This window comes from Bombus vancouverensis, chromosome 1 (assembly GCF_051014615.1).
Source record: "Bombus vancouverensis nearcticus chromosome 1, iyBomVanc1_principal, whole genome shotgun sequence".
Classification (NCBI taxonomy): domain Eukaryota; kingdom Metazoa; phylum Arthropoda; class Insecta; order Hymenoptera; family Apidae; genus Bombus; species Bombus vancouverensis.
The window spans coordinates 17,858,412-17,878,750 of record NC_134911.1 but is presented as its reverse complement, the minus strand read 5'-3'; the positions used below and the strand labels follow the sequence as shown (position 1 = coordinate 17,878,750).

The 20,339-nt window shown below is 33.6% G+C and overlaps 1 protein-coding gene and 2 non-coding genes across 7 annotated transcripts in view; all 3 read right to left on the bottom strand.

Annotated features, from left to right (window-relative positions):
• Positions 1-20,339, bottom strand: part of wge (BAH domain and coiled-coil containing protein winged eye) — a 360,478-nt gene that overhangs the window by 116,081 nt on the left and 224,058 nt on the right. For all 5 annotated transcript variants that reach the window (XM_076621851.1, XM_076621843.1, XM_076621855.1 and 2 more), the window contains 2 exons: positions 8,696-8,917; positions 4,556-4,681 (listed from right to left, as the gene is read on the bottom strand). In XM_076621851.1, the coding sequence (XP_076477966.1) occupies positions 4,556-4,681; positions 8,696-8,897 (328 nt within the window). In that variant the 5' untranslated portion in view covers positions 8,898-8,917. The remainder of the gene's footprint in view (positions 1-4,555; positions 4,682-8,695; positions 8,918-20,339) is intronic.
• Positions 6,396-6,468, bottom strand: TRNAF-GAA (transfer RNA phenylalanine (anticodon GAA)). Its single transcript has one exon. It is a non-coding gene; the product is annotated as a tRNA-Phe (tRNA).
• Positions 6,549-6,621, bottom strand: TRNAF-GAA (transfer RNA phenylalanine (anticodon GAA)). Its single transcript has one exon. It is a non-coding gene; the product is annotated as a tRNA-Phe (tRNA).

The following is a 20,339-nucleotide window of genomic DNA, read 5'->3' as shown; positions in this document are numbered from 1 at the left end:
TAATATACATATAAATATTTCGACAACTTATTAAACGTTAAAAACTGTGCATTTCTCATTCTCGCATTTCCTACATATTTTTACGATCTTCTTCCGTTTGTAATACTTCGTTAACTTATCAAGCTCTTAGGAACAAGTATTCTAAAATATCTGCAATTATACCAAACCAAACTAAAACCACTCCACCATATCAAATTACCCCATAAATAAACAACCCGCAAGCTTATGTTTATTAATACCTTTCCATCTATTTTACGAGACTAATGAAACCATTTATTTGCATCCATTGTTCTCAAAAGCTCTTAATATACCGCATCATCAATAATTCTCTAATTCGATGCAAAATTTTCGGCACGAGGCACTAAATACCGGTTATTTAAGCTCAGGCGAATCACGCGTTGTAAATCGACGCTGAATGTTCACGTGAAACGGAAAAGCATTGGGCAAAAAGAAGAATAAAAACGTATAATGCAAACGACGTTGGTTTCGGCGGAGGCGGCGCAAAGAACACAAACGAAGAGAAATTTTCGTAAGGTTTGAGAAGCTGTCCGAAACAGAAGCAAGTCGCGGGGAACACACGTATCCGAGGAGAAAAATATGTATTTGCGCGTTCAGAAAAACATGCGCGCAAATATGGCGGGAGCAGCGTTTCGCATAAACTGGTTGAACGACCATAAACTTTACGCGAGTTGCGTAATTTCAAAATTTTACGAACGATGAAAGTCAATAATAACGAGTGATATACGTACGAATTCTATCGCAATGATTTGAGGAAGTCAATTATTATGGAAATTTTCAGTGCTGGAAAATGAACGCCGATGTACGTGGAAATTCAAACTGAATGCAACTAAAGGAACCAATCGTAGACAGAGACTTATTACTTTTCCTAAATACCAGACGTTGTTGTTGAATACTATGTTCCCTCTTCTTATGTCAAGTTATCATATTAGATTCATGTTATGCTCATGAAGTCTGTAAGTACATTTTTACATATATATACGTATAAATGTTTTCACACAGAAAATAGAGACACATAATGCACATTTTGATTATAGAGAACCTCGTGTTTTTTTATTTAAATCTTAACCTTTGCAATGACTTCCAATGACATGGATGAATCTAGATCGGTTCGACTCATAGACGAAGAATTTTTCAGATAAATATTAATCGATTGGCCTTTTATTTGATTTCAGCATTCGAGTCGAAACGTTCGTTTTTCTTTTAACAAAATACACGTTTAAGGCAGTGAATTATCTATCAACGATTTGACGATTGTATCGAAGTATCTGAAAAAATGTAGAGAAATTAAAATAAAACTCTATGTCTTACTGTTTCTTTCGTAGTATTTCAAATTAACGCATATCATGCTATTGGATATCTAATGGTGAAAATAATTCGTTAATTTTTGCATATTACGTAAAAGATGAATTAACGTATTGATGCCTTTAACATGCTAACGAGTTATATTTAAAGATACAATTCTATTTATGTGATCTTATTGTGAGGCAAACAGTTGATACAACTGGAATTCGTATCGATATAAAGACCATGTTTAGATAAGTAGGAGTTCATTTAATCAGAGACAGACTAAAATTTACTTTGCACAAATCCGAGATAAATGGAGTTCTATTGTATATGTATATCAGTAGCGTTGAATTTTTCGTCTTACACGCATGATTTTAGCACTTAATGAATGGTATCTTTCTTGTTCTACGCTCGATTGAAGATATGCTATGGTAAAAGACACGTAGGGATCGTTTGAAAAACCGCAAGCTTTCTATTTCGCTGCTTTAAGAGCCTCAAATATTAAAATTTGATTAAATATTGATATTTTATTAGACGGAAACAGATTCGATTTTGATGACTTCTAATTAATATATTACTGTTTCAGTAATATTAATTAATGATTCCATTACTCTAACATCGATATTGTCAATATTCGCAGTAGCATCGATATTAACAAATTACTCTAGTGTCGATATCATCGATAATCTTAATATTGTTTACTAGAAAATATTAGTTGAAAACATTCTCTGTTACGTACAGTGGCTATAAAATGTATTGTTTTATACACTTTCATACACTTCATTGTGGTATTTACGTACTAATTAATTAGATTCAAATAATGTTAAATTTCGTATCGTTTAGCAGTACTTCCATACAACCACAAAATTGTATACTATGGAAGCGATATATATACATAAAACCTGATAAAAAACAGGTACGCGTCAATATTTTTGTAGCCACTGTACATTAGAGTAGCTTAAAGTACCCGAAAAATAACATTTTGCTGGTTTGTCTAAATAATAAAGTATATCCTCCTTATATTACAATTTAAAAACACGATTAACAAATCAATAGAATTACAAAGGCGACGTAAACAGTGAACAAATCAAAGTAAAATTACACATACGATAGATCACGAAAAGGGGATGCTCGTGGAGCGCGTCTACCGGAAGCACAGTTCCCTAGCAGCATAAACACAAGAGCACAGACATCAGACAACCAATCACAGCAGACGCGTGAGTCCGACTGATCACGAACAATGAACAAAGTGTCGACGGTCTAGGCCGATGGATTCCGTAAATATCCGAATTTTCACGACAAGTTTACGCAACTACGATACACGTACTATCCTAGCAGACGATAGTAGGGCCAGTATTCTGGGAAGCGTAGTATGAGGAGCAGTTCTCGGAAAGGTACAAATTAAGGGAAAGAAAGATAGACAAAGAAAAACATTGGTGAATCAGAATAATCCCATAAATATTTTGATCGACAAGAGGCACAGGCAATCAACGTGGTATGTAGCTTCATTAGCCAAAATATTCTTCTCGCGCATGCTTTTATTTAATTTCCTTATTATTTATTAACTCGCTATGTAATTGCATTATAATTTAGAAATTAGTAAATGCACACACAGTCGCAAAAGTATTTGAATTCTTATCGTAGGAAACTTTTACGGATGTAGGAAAATACTTTTGAAATTTCATTGGCACTATGATAAAAACGACGATCGTGATTATATTGGTAAAATTTGGTAGCAACCTGGAAATGTATAATTACTAAAACATTTACAGAAAAATAAAAATATCGGCAACTCTTGCTTCTTCAAATAAGAATCATTGTCGTTAGTAATAATATTAATAACCTTATGTAAGGGTTATTAAATTATTGAAAATATTTTAAATAATTTTAAATATTTAATTTTATGTACTCAATAACATGTGTCAGTGGTTAATGCAACTAAAAGATGAGAAGCAAGATACATCCTGATTACAGAAGGCTAAATATCATCTTTATCGTAATTTCTACTGTATAGGATTATTTTATTTGAAAAAGAAAGAAAAATGATATTTTGATTTAACTACGATATTGCTTTATTATTATTTAGGGTACTGGAATATGTATCTGAATATTATGTGTTTATAAACCACAGAATATCGGGTAACGTAATATAATACAGGTAATACATCATTAGGGTAATGGATTCTGATTAGAACATAGTGCATTGCATGCATATAATTTAATGGAAATTTATATTGTTATCGATGATTATATTATTATTTTATATTATCATTCATCATATTATATTCATATATTTAAGACAAAATATCACGCTAAGAATTACAATGATCATATTTGCCAAATATTTGTTACATCTGGAATCCTCTCAGTATCGTAACAATGAAATGTTTTCATAATACGCAATGTATATATTATTTATAAGAAAAAATTGGAAGATGAAAAATTGAAAATTAAGAGTATAGAGTCGAAATACACTAATCGCAATATCATCTATCGCACAATTAAACAACTTTAGAATCTGATAATATTTCCAATATCAATTTAATGACTAAAATGGAATAAATACTTTACACTAAGCGTAGTAAAATTCCAATTGAAGTTTCTATACAGGATATTCCCAAACAATAGCCATAATTACAAAGAGAATTAGAAAGTGTCAATATTATAACTTTTTCGATTAAAATATCAGAATTTCTAATTATATTAGTTTTTCTACCACGTCAAACGCATTACAACAACGTGTCAACAGCACGATACTCGCCCGCCACTAGCACAAACGCAGTTGCGATTACGAAAGAAATAAAAAATAAATTTGATTATTTATATTCCTCCGATCATTCGATCCATCCATCAGAATTCGAAATTAGACTACTTTCTCCCATTAACAATAAGCCAACGGAGCACGACAGCCACCCACCGCGAAGTCAGCGAAAACTTCTTACAACTTCTGTAACTTTCCCATCTGCTAAATTTAAACAAAAGTGATAAAGCATTGCCTCACTGAAATATCCCATCCGAGCTATTTTCATCCTATTCCAATCGAACCGCACGCGATAATATATCGGCTATCATGTATCGAAAGGGTTGCTACGAGCTGAAAATAAATCTCGCGGAGCAAGTTATAAGGAGATCAATCGCGAGAGTAAATGATAGGCGGGAAGACTCGACTCGCGACAAAAGGTAGAATAAAAAGAGACAGACAGAAAGGGAGAGGGGAAGTAAAATAAAGTAGAAATCGTTGTAAACTTACCCTTGTGTGTTGTCGCGTGGTAAGCTCGCGCAGGTGTGGGTGGTCCAGGGGTGGTGGGAGTGGCAGCGACGTAACTGCCCCCGCCACCCCCTGGGAATAACGAGTATAGCCCGTAACGACTCACACCTGTAACACCATTCAGACGGAGAATTTATTTTTTAAAGCGTGGATCGTGGTCGTTGCACGACAACCGTGCATCTCGATTCGATAAGCGGAAGAGAATTACTTTTAACGGTTTAGCTACATCGTTGTAAATAGTCGAGTTTCTCTATTGATAATTGTCGCTTTAGGAAGAGTTGTGAATTTTATCAATCTTATTCAGAGGTTAAGCAAAATTTGATGGATTGCACGGATGAGTGGAATAAAGAAGGAATACAATGTAGAGGTAGCGGAACATTCTTAATTGGAAATAGGGATGGTTTAACGAAGTTGCAATTCAACTAGGATCTGACATATTGGGAAATTTGAACGTGTAAAAATATTCGTGTTCATTTCATTTTAACATTCGTGTTCGTATTAAGAGCAGTCGCTTTCCGATAGAGGCAGTTTTATAAGAAATCGTAAGTCGTAAGGCGCTAATCTTAATATGTAGTAGTAACAATCGTAATAATATATTGTAACTTGTACATTGTAAATTGCAAATTGTTTATTATAAATAGTTTATATAGTTAGTTATAGTTGTAATGGTTTATTATAAATAGTAGTAGGAAGTTGTAGGCTGTAGGTTGTATAATTATAATAATAAGTTGTGATATATATATATATATATGTATATGTGTGTGTAATTTATAATACCAAAATACATAGTAACAAAATATATGTAAATGCCTTATCGTAAGTTGTAAAATTCTAAAAAGTACATATCATCAACGTTACTCATAATGAAATATTTCATATTTGTATACAATGTCCATAACGAAAATTTCTATAAATAAAATTGTTATATTGCGTTTTATTAACAAGTGATTGTATTAATACATTGTTGATAGATCACGAGTAAAATCATGCATTCATGCGCAGGCGTTGTTGCCGGTGGCACATATTAATTTCTGCATAAAATAGCTGGTGATAGGACTAAAAATAAAATAAAAAATTTTTTTGCATACAATAACCGGTGACACGTCACAAAATAAAATAAAACTTTTGCATAGAATAGTCGACGATACGCGTTAAAATAAAATTTTTTGCACAGAATAATATCCAATCAACAATATGTTAATACCAAGCAGACTACTAATAATAATCATTGATATCTAATTTTCGTGGCAAAATGAAAAAGTATAATCGGTCTTCATTTCTTCTGCCTTAAACAAATAAAATTTTATTCACGGAAGAGTTAAACAAACTCGTAAAACAAATTCTCTGTGTATTGTGCAGAATGCTTTAATTTTGCTACGGTTTTCAATCATCCAACGAACAATCAAATTATAGGTAAACAAATAAATTAGTTCAACAGAAGGATCCAAAAGATTTAACAGAAAATATATGAATCGTTCAGAAGCAATATTGATCGACTCCATAAATTGAAATGTAGAGGAAACTGATGATGTTACGAACATAATTTTTTTAATTTACCTTAGTATTTATTGTTATTTGTGCTATTCTCATACAATAAATGAATTTATAGAAATAAGATATTTGCTTCCTAAGAATTGAGGATTAACCATATACACTTCTGTAACGCAATCGGGAAATTGATAAACACATATATCATTCGGAGTAAAAATTAAATAATAAAAAATGTTGTAATAAAAAAGTACAATCATTAAATTAAAATATAGATAGAGCTCGTCATAATAAACGTTAAAATATAAAATTATTGAAAAAAAAAATTCCACATTGCCGAAACCCGGGATTGAACCGGGGACATTTAGATCTTCAGTCTAACGCTCTCCCAACTGAGCTATTTCGGCTCTTGGGAATCTTGCCTTCTAGACTCAACTTATTCCGCCCTGCCCGTAAAATTACGTAACTACAAGAAAAAAAAACCACTTGCCGAAACCCGGGATTGAACCGGGGACATTTAGATCTTCAGTCTAACGCTCTCCCAACTGAGCTATTTCGGCTCGTACCAACCACTGCGATGCAGTTATAACTGGAGATTCGATTATGAAATTAAGAAAATCGGGTTAAAGGAGAAAGGATAAAATTTTGTTTACTTTAAATAAATATTACATTTTGAAGGTGCTAATTTTTTTTCTGCAATGTGTAATAAAAATGTATCAGGCAAGTCAATATGAAATTGCAGTTAATCTTTAATTAATGATTCGTTGTAAATTTTCGGATTGGAAAATAACTCGAATATCGTGATATTTTAAACGGAAATGATTTAAATACGATTTGCAAATGTTATTTACGGGAAATTATTTTTTTTTCTTCCTTCTTTAATTTTTCATTCTCAAAAACATGAATTATGTAATAATACGTACACGAATGAATTGCACATTGCCAGTATGAAAATGTAATAATAAGTTTTATAGATTAAAAACTTTACGATACATCGAATCAGACATTTTGTGTTATTATCGAATTTGGGATTATAATTTGTACTTTGTGTAGCAAGCTTTCCGTGATTTACCGCGATGCTGGTGCTCGAAATTTATTTATTACATTAATATTTCAGGCTTTTTAAATTCGGCAAATATATATTTTGCAATATAATGACAATTTCTATAATCCAATAATTTCAATCATTTACGAGGATAATCTTTAACGTTACCTGCAATTTCGTAATATTATATAAAATTACATTACAGTTTAAGTATGAATGACAAACCATATCGGAATAAATAATTCAAATTATGACTTATAATTATTTCCGATTTTTGTTGAGTAAGTAATCTAATATTCTAGCTACGTTGGTTGATTGTTAAAAGTATTTCTCTCGATGATAAGATCGACATTCGTAAATACATATATACTTGACGATAAACTTAATAAGAAATCTACTTTTTAGCTGGAAATCTACTTTTTAACTGGAAAACAGTCATTTATCAACGCTTGTTTGTCAATTAATACGCTAAGCCGTTTATTAAAATACTGATATTTATATCACACTGGACAATAATAAGATAATGAAAACTAGATTTAACAGTTGCTTCAAAACCAATTTAATTTATAAGAAGGAAGACGCACCTTACAGATAAGATTCTGTACTATCGAGAAAGAGCTATATTTGCGTATATATGTATTTACGTGGAGGTATGATAGATATTGCCACGCCTTATTAAATAAATTTTATAGATACTTTATTCTTTTTGTTAGAAAATATCTTATTTTTTCATATCGATTCTTTTTTCATTTTTGGAAATCTCAGAACAAATGATTCACAGGCAGATATTAAAAATTCAATTAAAAAAGCAGAACATTTAATTTCTATAATATCAAATATTAAATATTATATAATATTAAATATTAAATCAAATAAAGATATTTTATAACAGAGAATATTACATCATTCGTATCAAATATTAAATTAAATAAATATATTGCATACTTTATGATTAAATACTACAAAATAAATATTTTTCCATCTAAAGTTACAATATTTTTATTACTTAGAAGTAATTAATTTGCATAAAGGAAATAAGGACGATTTAACTTTATAGGAACATTGCAAATCGAGATATTGCCAGAAGAATTCGTGTAACAAACAGAAGAATTTCTTTTTCTCGAGAAATTTTATATATTATCTCATTCTACAGTTTGAAATTTTACTTCCGTATGAGACGCTTCTTTTACAGTCTAAACAACCTTATTACGTTCAAACGTATATGAATTTCAAGGGTGGAAAGTATTACTTTATAAAACTTTATACAACTACTCGCAAAATTTTCAATTATATCATTTGATCTACCTACCTTATATTGCGGTATATTTTTCTCATAAAAATGTTTATTCTAAAATATCCTCATCGTTATCGTATTATACAATATTTATGACATAATCTTTTTTCTTAAATCTGAATTTTTTTCTTTGATAAATGATTCGTCAACAAAAAATTTCAGATCATTAACGTCCATCAAACCCAAACTGATTATCGTTCTATAAAGTGGTATATATTTCAAAGTGTTTCCCAGTCGTTTGGATAAAAAAGTAAAAAATAATTGTTTAATGATTAATACAAGGCAAATGGCGTACCTTGGTTGTGAGTCGGCGCGGGGGTGGCGGCCAGGGGTGGAATAGCCTGAGACTGCTGGTTCGGAACCTGATTGGACTGTGCAGGTGCTAAGGGCCATAGGGTTGCTGCCGCGGCAGGGCCGGACGTCTGTTGGGCCCGGGCACCCGTGTCGCCCACGGGACGATCCCCAGTCCCACTTTGGGCCACGGGAGGGACCAACATCGAACCTCCCCCTCCCGAGGCTGAAAAATAACACGAACAGAATTTGGAGATTAAAATATTTGTAAACTGTCACATTACATTCGATGAATGTTTTACAAAAAATTTAAGGATTGTAATATTACCAAAATTATAAAAATTATAGCTTCTTAGGATTACATTGGTGTTCTAAAGTTATAAGAGAAGATGGCTTATATTTAGAACGTGATTAGATATTTCTTGCAAAATTATATTTATAGAAAATATGAACAACATTGGAAGCAAGAGATTCGAATAGATAGAAATTTGAAAGTAGACAAAATTTTCTTGTGAAATTTTTTAAGAAATTTCTACTAAGGTATAGAGCAGAATTATTATAATAATCTTCGCCCAATTCTTCCTTTGTGAATATTTTTAAGTGGTGATAAAGTTAGTGCAACGATACATTTTAAAGAAAATTTTCTAGTTTTATGGAAAGCTATGGTACATCGACAAAACCATTTTGAACTCATTGAAAATTAGAATTATATTGCAATTAGAAGGTAGATTCCAAGTGCTAAAAAATAACGATCGCAATGCTACTCATTTTCATTGCGACTTTTTATATAACCTTTAATACCCTTTTTTAATTAATTAACGTAATAGTTGACACCGACTTTTCATTCAGCTTTCCGTTGTTACTTATTTTACATGTACTGAAAATTGCAATGAGTTGAATGGAAAATTCACCATAGACAATATATGACATACAGGCTATGCGAACGTTTTAATAACGAGCGATGTAACGTTTCGCTTCGTTCATCATTTTCCTAGTCGGTGAATCGAAAGGTATAGGGAAAAGCAGATGCCAGTATCTGGCTATCGGAATCAACTTTTCATCGTTAATCTCTCTGCACACTTGTGCCTATAGATCGTGGTATCAAGGGATACCAATAGGAACATATGCAGTAAAGGGAAATTTGGCAGCCACGTTTAGTAGAACAAAATAGGAACGAGGAAAAGCTAACAGCGAGACGAACGTGAAGAACGAAATATGAAAATACATATCTTTCGTTAGTTGCAGAAGAAAAGAAACTACGCAGAAATAAGAGGTTAATTTGACATTAAAATGAAATTCAAAGGAAAAGTGGATGGATTAAAATAGAAATAATTGCTTCAATAGAGGTACCTATGAAATTAATCCACAACAGAGTTCCTTATATTCCCTACAGACAATACTCTAGAAAATGATGGAAATTGAAAAATAAGAAAAGAAAAATTGCATATATATACTACTAGGAATACTAATTAAAATATTTGAATAGTATCGTTTAAGTAATTTCGTACATTCAATAGTCAACTAGTGCCCATTAATGCAGATATATTTCAGACACGACATATGTAAAAATCTTCGAAGAAATGAGAAGCTAATTAAGAAACTATATGGTTTATCAAGAAAAGGTAAAATCTTTTGTCTTCCATTTTACTGATAGTTCAAAAATTACAATTCACATATTTCCACGGAAATATACATAAAGCAAGCTACACGATCAAGGAAAATCATGTATCTATCGAAAAAATTAAGAATAACACAGTGGAAAAAATAACTACTCGAAACGCGACATAATCTTCAAAAATTTTATTAGTTAAAAAATTAAAGAACAAATAATAATCACAGCTTCAACTTTGTTAACGTTCCGATACATAATTTTTTAATAAATTAACGAATAAGCAATCGTTTCTTCAAATTTCTATATTCCTTAAAGTGAAAGAAAATTCTCTTGCTTTTTAAATATGTATGCAAATATTCTAAAAATGACGATGGATAAAAGATCACCGAAAAAGAACATCTGAGCTCAACCAAAAATTAGCGAAATTAAAAACCCAAGCTCTCTTCTCTTTCGCCGCCCTTCATTTCTACGGAACAGGAAACGGAACAGGAAGAAGAATGAAAGGCAAGGGCCAGAAAGCCGCGTGAACACATCGTGGATGGCGTAGCATCGTAGGCGCCTGGACCAATGTAACCTCGTGCAAAAAAAGCAAGAAAAAAGAGGGGACAGACAGAGGTCGAGATAGAATATAGAACATTCTCAATGAGCTGAACGAAGCGAGAGCTTCGCCATTTTCTAGCAGAGGGTGATTCACCGAAGGGATGGCCATGGAGGGTTGAGAAGCGGTGGAAACGGAGGAGGGGTAGCAACAGGTCGGCAAGCATAATGTACTCTCTTAGGTACACACGCACGCACGCACACACATCATCATAGTTCCATTTGATACACAAATCTCTAAGTATGAGTTGACGTCTTTTTCTTGCGCGCTAAAATACAGGGGTTGCGGAAACGACGTACTCGGAGAAATCTTTTTACCGAAGAAATTTGTTAACGACAGGATTTTAATGACGAGAGAAGTTATACGAGAAACCATAAAATATACGTTGCGTCGAAAAATTGTCATTTTTCGAGTAACAAAAAACGGTGGATAATTTGCAGTTGATTGTATCGTAAATTCTGGAAAATGTCAAATTACATGGTTTGTGTATGTACATCGAATACTTTTTGTGGATGACTGGAAGCTGTAACAAGTTCTGAAGAATAATCGAGTGTTTCTGAGATATGTATATAAACAAAAAAATACGATTGTGATATGTATCATAATGGCACAATTGAAGGACTTTGGATGCTTGCATACATGGAACGTATTTCTTCTCTTTAATTCTTGGTCGTTTCTTTCTGGATAATTTCTTAATTTTATAAAGTTTTTACGTATAACATTCTTTTAATATAACGTACTTTATTTCGTCAGGTACTAAATCGAAATTAAACAAAATTAAATAAATTATTTTAATTCATTTAGGTTATTCTTTAGGCTAATTAATATACAATAAATATTAATATAATTACTATTTCTTCATAATACAATTCAATATAATTTTAATACAATTTGATTTCGTCAGGGATTTACAGCGAACTGAAGTTTTCATGACTATCTTTCAGTGAAGCATTTTCTTAACAGATCCTACCGTTATCACAGTATTCATTTTTTATAGTCGCATGATGGTACATGCTACCAATCGACACGAAATTGAATATATTTGAAGCTATTTAATCAGTATATGAATCCTATAATAAATACAATCGCGTATAAACACCTTTTGTAGTCACCACATATCAATTTGATAATATCTGACAAACGTGTAAGAAGAATATTAATTAAAATTCACGTTTAACAATCCTTCATTTCCCCATATCCTTTCCCAAATTTTCTCCGATTTTTTATCCCTTTCGCAGAAAATCTTTCCGTATCACCAAATATATTCATTTTTAAAATCCGTAAAAGGAAGAGAAAGAAGCGATGGAAGTGAACCTGAAAGTGAATCACTCTTAGAACACCTTGCGGGTTTCACGCCAGTAACGTCGTTGGAATTATTCAGAACCGCGGGATAAATCAGGATACTTGCGGAACAGGATAATGAGCCCGGTGCGACGACCTGAAATTCACGCGAACTTCCAGCTGGAGAAAACGGCGGATGTCGCGTGTCCAAAAAAGCTGCACGTGCGAATACGATATCCCTTTTGCTTTTGCTATGTGGAAATACGCCTTAGTTGCTCTCGTTAAACTCACGCGATAATAACCGTCAATAAACTGTCAATCGGTCGGGTGTATGTTTGTGGAGATGTAAGTACGCGGCGATTAACGTCGCTACCGATCGTGTCCGTGAATTATAATGATTAAGTGGCCAATGTGCGACTCGACGTTCCCAACTACCGATTCAGAATGCGCAAATAACAAGTTTTGATTCGGGCTAATAATTTACACGTAGAAAATTGAGACGTTGCTTCTTTTTTTTTATTGTGTATCGCGTGGGAATTTTAGGGAGTTGATCGAATTTTGAAGGGACGTAAAAAGTGAGACGCAGATTATGATGTTCGCGTGTGGGAAATACTGTGTTAAATACAAATATTATGAGACAGTAAGTAGTGAACAGAGTGTGACTATTAAACTGTGGACATTTATGGAAGATTTAAAGATACAAAAATGAATGTGTTATACATACATGTACAATACATAGCGTGTAAGAATGTGGCAAGTATCAGAAGGTAATGTATTTACTGTAATATTTAGAGGATTTAGCTTTTCTAAGCGTGTTCTGGAAAATGTAAATTTGCATAAATATCTGAGCGCTTTTACACGACCGAGCTAACATTATCGGCAAAATTTTCCATATCACAAGCAAATTTGATAATTTATAAGTTATAAGTCATGTTTGGTGAAAAATTTACATTTTTGATATTTAATTTACATGATCATACGATGATAAGCTAATTACATTAGCTAGTTGCTTTTCCTTTCCAAGAATAAAATTTATACTTTAAGAATATATTAATAGCCAGTTAACTTCAGCCAGTTCAGCTACTTTAGCGAATAAACGGAGAGAAGTCGAGAATGAGTCTGTAATTTTCAAAATGTTGGGAACTAAAGTTTCTTGAAAGTTACGAAAAGAATTCAACCTCTGTAACTCCGTTGCATCTTTTCTTACAACTTTTCTTTAACTCTGTTAGTCTCCTGGTCTCAATAGACTCGAGTATACATTGCAGTGTCAAAGTTTCCTTGCATTTGTTCTTTACTTTATTACACTCTGTAAACGATTTGCATGAAACCGTGTTATATAAGCATGAAAGTTATCGTTAAACTTTGATTTTTGAACGTTTCAGCCTGGAGGAAAATCGAATTCAAAGAAATAAATGCTGAAACGTAATTACAAAAATTGCCCATCTGGAACTCGAAGTAGCGATGTGTAGCTAATATGACAGGATGTATACTCATATATCTACATCGTGCACGCAGTTCAGTTAATTTAATTAATAAAAGATAGTACTATTAAATACTACTACACTTTGTCTGCGAAAAAGGATTTTAAAGCCAGAAATTTTATAATGGACGAGGCGGGTCGTATGTCCTCTTAACATTTACGAATTACTTTTTTCTCATACTTCAACCTTTTTTATACTGTAGCGTGTTATTTTATAGAGAGATATGTTAATGTATTTCTAAAATTAGGTTTTATTTTTAGAAAGGAACAGACGATTTATAACACAGTAGCTCATGCTGCAACAAGATAAGGTACTTTTACTAGCTTTAGTAGGTTAATTAAGTCTGTGAAGATTATAAATACTGAAAATCTATAGTTCAAAGAATAAAGCTAACATCAACAGAAATGTGCTTTTTCATTCTATTAGAAACTTTTTAATTTCTAACATTTACATCGTTTACCATCTAAACTCCTGAATTATTAAGCATACACGTAAATTAAACCTAGTCTTATGTGGATTTACGCCCACAATCACAACGTTTTATGCTCTAAACGCAATATACTGGTTTTCTCAATCGAATCTACACGCAGGATATTCCGGTAGGTCGTTAAGAAATTCGACGACCGACTCTGCGCTCGATAATTAAGGGTCCACGAGAACCCGCGGTTCTTGATCCTGTAATTTGTACCGTGCACAACTAAGAAGGGGAAGGCAAGAAAAGTCGGAGGCGTCAGATTTTTACGAGCACCTGTTCACCATTTTCCAACCGTAAAAGGGGCCAGCACTACGTCGTCAGGTAGTCACGATTCATGGCGAGGCCCTTCTCGTACCCTACCGACCTGAAAACCTGTTCTTCTATCCCTCCTCCGCCTCACAGCCCTTCGTCGCTCTTCTACGCCCTTGCAGCCAGCCACAAGCAAGGGAAATTAAGAATTAGGTCGCTGTCAGGACTCTCAAACTTTCTGTTTCTGTCAATTTTATTTCTTTACAATTTTCCTTTGAAAATTCAAGGCCTCTTGCGCCACACAATAGAGCAGATTTGTACAAAACGTTAACTCGTTAAATCTGTACTTTCATATTCAATGTTTTGCATGTTTAATTGGTAACTTGACGACAATGTGCAACGAAGGAATTTTTGACGTTTAACGTTATAAATGCAATATCACAGGAAACGGAACATAGCAAGTTCATTTTTGTCGAATATACTGTAATGTTAAATTAAATTAAAGAGGAAAATTTTAATACGATAAAAGTTAATGAAGGTTTGCGAAAGTCAAAGGTATAATTATTAAGACAGGCAATGTTTCAATACTATGGCGAGGAATATTTTAAAAAATTTGAGGACGAAAAAACACGCCAAAACGACAATAAATCTAAAATCAAATAACGAAACAATTTTGAAAACTGTTTCCCTATAAGAAGTATCGTGTTCCTTTCGTGCAGTCTTCAATTATGATAATTATATACTTGAAAACTCAATGAAGATGTAAGATATATTATCGAATTGAATTGTATCATACTTTCAATGTTTGTTGCACGTGGCACAAAATTTATCAAAGTATTATAAATTTATCAAAGTATTATAAATTTATCAGTACAAGCAGATTGCGTTGTAACAATATTTCGTAACATGATGCAAGACAAAATTTTAGAAATAATAAACGTCACAATATGAATCTTTAATACTAGAAGCATCTGTATATGTTTTCTATATCTCAAAAATAAATATAATAAAAATTATTCAGCTTTAACACGGGAAGATATATATATCTCTTCGAAATATAAAATTATTATCGAATTGTTCAATTTTTTCCAGATCCTTATAATCATTACTGAATCAATTGTTTCGTCGCGGCGAAAGAATTCGTACCACTGTTAAAATATATTTTTTCATGTTCCAAAGAGTGCTATTACGTCTGAGCGATAAATTCGGACTTTAAATTTCATGGAAACAACGATTATCAGTTCAAATGTAACTACAGCTTAAACAAACAGAACTAAATCTCCCAACAATATTTATTTAATTTTCCACTTTATCTTACGGTCGGTTTTTTTCACAAATTTTCTCCTATTTCCAATTCCAGTCCAACGAATCAAATCTCCAAAAAGCCGGTATCCATTTAAACAACGAATTTCCATCGCCGTATTTAATCAAACAGGTGAAACAGTCTTTACCATTGTATTCATACGGTGACCATCCGAACGTGTATCCCCCGAGTGAACCTCGGGACCAAACAGGATCGGACCAACAGTTCACCGGACGAGCTTGAAACCCCGGTAAAGCTTCGAAAAGCGTTTAAATCACGTCAAAGAGAAACGAGTTTCCCCTTTTTCTCTATAATACGACCACTTTCGTCTCGCTAGCGGTTCAAAGAGTAAGCACGATCGAACACTCGCTCCCGACTGACCTATATTTTTCCATTGAACGTTTTATCATTTCAAGCTTGTATTTCGAATCAGTGGTCGAACGAATTGGACAATGAACACAGTAGAATTACGCGGGATTACGCAAAACTGGTAACGTTTCTCCGCTTCTTTTACCGATTTTCTCACGGATTCAGATAATCCTGCTAACAGCGGTTAGCTGCGCTGACAAACAAGAAATTGTGCAAACAGCTAGCTGTCGGTTCAAATTATTTTTTAGGAAGCCGTTAGTTTCAATAAACGACTTTCTTCGGGGCATCATTCGTTAGAGTATTTTACGACGCCCTCAATAGAAAATTGCTGGTCTCGTGAACTCTGGATTTCCCAAAGGGTCCGCGACGCGAGCCCAGACAGCCATGGTCGGTCACGTCGCGACTCTCGGCCCGGGCCCGGAGCAAATCCCGTTACGTCGCCAACTTCCTCTGGCAACAATACCCTCCCTCCTACCGAACGTGCAAGCGAAAATACACGAAATTTTCACGGAGGAAAAATAGAGAGACAACGCAGAGCCTCCGACGCGTACAGACATAAGAATTTCTGGCTGAAAATACAGCATCGAGAAACTAACTTAGCGATTCCTGGACTCAAAGTGGACGATGTTTACCCATTCCTTCGTTATTATTCGTTATGGGCAAAGAAATGGTGTCTCATAACATGCAGCAAGTTTGATTATTCTGTGCAAAGTTTCAAATATTCGGAATCCTATACTCTCTGTCGCTCAATTTGGCGGATCTCAGTTGCACAATCCTATGCAACCCTCGAGCACGTGCCCAGTCTCGAGTGTTGAATCCACTCTTACACAGAAATCCGCGTGTACGTGTATGCATGGAGATCGATTTTTGGCAGAGTCGCAGTGGTTCCAGTTAAGTTTCGGGGGAACGAGACTAGCTGCTACAGAGCTTGCTACTTTGCGTTAGGGAACTTGTTTCGCGAGAGTTTAACCTGTTAGGGAGTGTGAGCTTCTCATGGTGGCCCACCAGGTTTATTCGTAATGCGGCTTCTGGTAATAGGATGGGAATGTTCTATGAGCTAACAAGTTCAAGGCTGGTGATAACAAATATGTTCTACGTATGTTCTACAGGATTTCCCATTTTAATCTACTATCGCAAACATTTTAAAAGATGTACTAGGTTGTAGTAAGTGGTTTAAAAAATTGGAGGGTTGTAGAAAATAGAAAATAGATATTGACAAAAATGTATTGTTAGGTTGAGGTCAGAATTTGGAGAAATTTACGTCGTTTTAAATGGAATTGTATAATTTTTAATGCATTCATTACACATAAGAACTACCTTTTTATTTGATTTTGAGATTAAATATGTGTCTTGTCATCTTCTTGAATATTTAAAACCATTAATAACGTTAGTCATATATTATATGAAGACCAGTGGTTAGGTCGAATTAATTGTAAGATAACAATTAAGCTAATATTATTAGTGTTTTTTTATTAAGAATAATATTCAATATCCATCTTTTACAAAACGTCGTAGGCATATCACATATTCTCCAATCTATTTTACGTTAAAGTACTTCTCTATAGTCACGAGCAACATGCGGTCAGGAAATAAAAAAAATAAACTTATTGTATTTTTCCCGTGTATTCTGCAAATGAAGCCATAAAAAATACACACAGCCTTCACCCAAATTGCCTAAACAAACGGCACAAAAGTAATCATTTAATGTACGAAATAGCGAAAAGTAATAGAGTAATAGGATATTTACTCACTGTTACGCCAAAACAGGAGCTTCAACCACCACCTTGCATGCTCCTCAAAAATCTACTTACATCTAATCGACTTCGATCTCGAGAAGTCGAGAATCGTTCGTCTGTTCTTTGACTAACCCACGACCATAGACTAACCGAAAAAGAGATTCGGTCAGAAATATTACGAAGTCCGACGTAACAAGCCACCGTGAATCCAACGTGAATCATGCAACGTGCTATTCTTTGAAGTCCTTTCGCGGTAACGGCGAAGGAAAGCGCGTCGCAAGTGTTCTTCGCGTGAAAGTCACGGGGCGCGTACTCTGGCACGCGTGTGCGTGTACGCACACACGAACAGAGCGCACGTGCACGTTTCGACATAGCAATTTATGTAGACGCGAACGTGAATGGCGTAGTAAATTCAAGTACACAAGGGTGCGGCCTGAACGAGGCCGCTGCAAGCAAAGAGAGATTCGGCCGCTTGCAGCCGATGTGATTTGCAACCAAACTTTTTTCCCCTCTTTTTCTCTCTTTTTTCCACCCCCTTTTTTTCATTTCACGGTTGTGGTTTATACGAATACACGAACATGCTGGAAGAGGTCTCGCGCGGATTAACCCGAAACTATATCACCATAACCGCAAGAACGGTAATTAGTCCTCTGGTACTTCGCGCTGGTCTCCAAGGTCTTACTGTCGCCATTGCTATACCGACACTTTGTATGCTTTTCCGAGAAATATATATACGTACATATGTACGTTATATGTATACGACTGGTGATAATTAATTTTTTAACGCTATCCAACCGGCCCTCCCTAATTGTCGTTTGCTCTTGAAGACTCGTTTATCATCTTCCATGCGTTCTTCTGGATGAACGAGAATTATGAGCTTTTTAATTAATGTCCGTGAATTACGTGGATACTGTCAGATGTTTCCCAGTTTCAGACGGTTTCACACCATTCGATTAGGATCATTGATTTACAAGTGGTTAGCGTGTAAAGAATATGAATACGTTTAGGCAGAAATAAAATATTCTTGTAAATGTTATGGAAGATGTTCTCGTACGTTGGAAGTCAGTATTTTTATCGACTCTGTAGATTTTATAAATTTTATGTATTCATAAATTTGTAGATTTTATGGATCCTATACATCGTGCAGTCAGAAATTGAAATACGAATTATATACTTAGCATTAAAGAAAATGTCAGTGATTTTTTATGATAACAATGGCCTTTTAAATTCATCAACTTTCTTGTTACTTGTATAGTTCCGGAGTTGTGTAAAAATTATAGCATATAATTTTGCATATATAATAATTTTATTTAAAATGTATTGGATCGGTATTTACGTAACGTTGCGTATTTTTTTTATATATATAAAATCGTAAATATAAAAATCGTAAAAGTCCAAAATCACGTAATTTGTGAGTATATTAAGAATTAAATAATCTACTTTCGTATTAAAGTATATAAAGATTCATTTCCGTCGTATGAAGATCGTAAAAGTCACGACCATATAAATCGCATTAAATAACGTGTGTTTTTCAAACAGAATCTCGTCCCGCTTACATGGCGAACCTAGGCAGACAGATTGATGAGCGCATATTGCATATCGCTCGAAATGCACGTCGCTGTATGCACTTTTTATTCCTCTTATTAATGTCTATGCTATCAATGCGAATTCTATTCGAGCGGAAAAGCTCGAAACGCGAGACCGAGGCAAAAATCGAACAAGAGTAGACTTTGAAGTCAAAGTTGAATTATATCCCGTGTGATTAAACGGACAGACAGAGTTGACGTGGATAATTAGCGATTATTGCGGAACTTTCACCGAACCTAAAAAAATATCGCAGCTATTTATTGCATATGAAACTGCTCGCGCTTGCGATGCATTGAATCTCGCTGTAGAAAATATAATGACGTTTCTGTATCTTTGTCAAATGTAATTTACATTATAACGTTATTCGCTGTACTTGGAGTGAAACGAAAGAAAAGAATGTAATTTAGGATATTTATGAGAAGAAAAGTTTTGGAGAAGAAACAAAAATCTTTTTCAGGAGAAAGAAATTATGTTAAAAAGGAAACTTGTATTTTAAAATTAATCGTATTAGGATCGAATTGTTTTTAATCTGTGAAAGAAATGATTTTTTTAGTTGTTAATAACAGAAATATATTCTTGCGAATAGTTTTGCAAGGGCACGATATAATAAATAACACAATTTTGATTTCGAAAAAGGAAATCGGTATTATTAATTTCATCTTTCCACTTTGTTTTCAAATTTAATCTCTCATAAACTGTTATACAACTGTTATAAATTCTTAATTTATTTTCTCTTGCCCGTTATAACTTTTATAGGGAATTAATTCATTTTGAATCATTGAAGTTTCGAACTTTTAATTCATGTAATTTATTACTTAATAAACATTTTGAATTTTATAGTCACTTTAAGGAGAAGTACAGTATCAACCCTTAACTCTACAATAGTGAAGTAGCTATATATGATATAGTCCATAAAACTAATACTAACATACCATATTATACTAAATTCAAATTTCT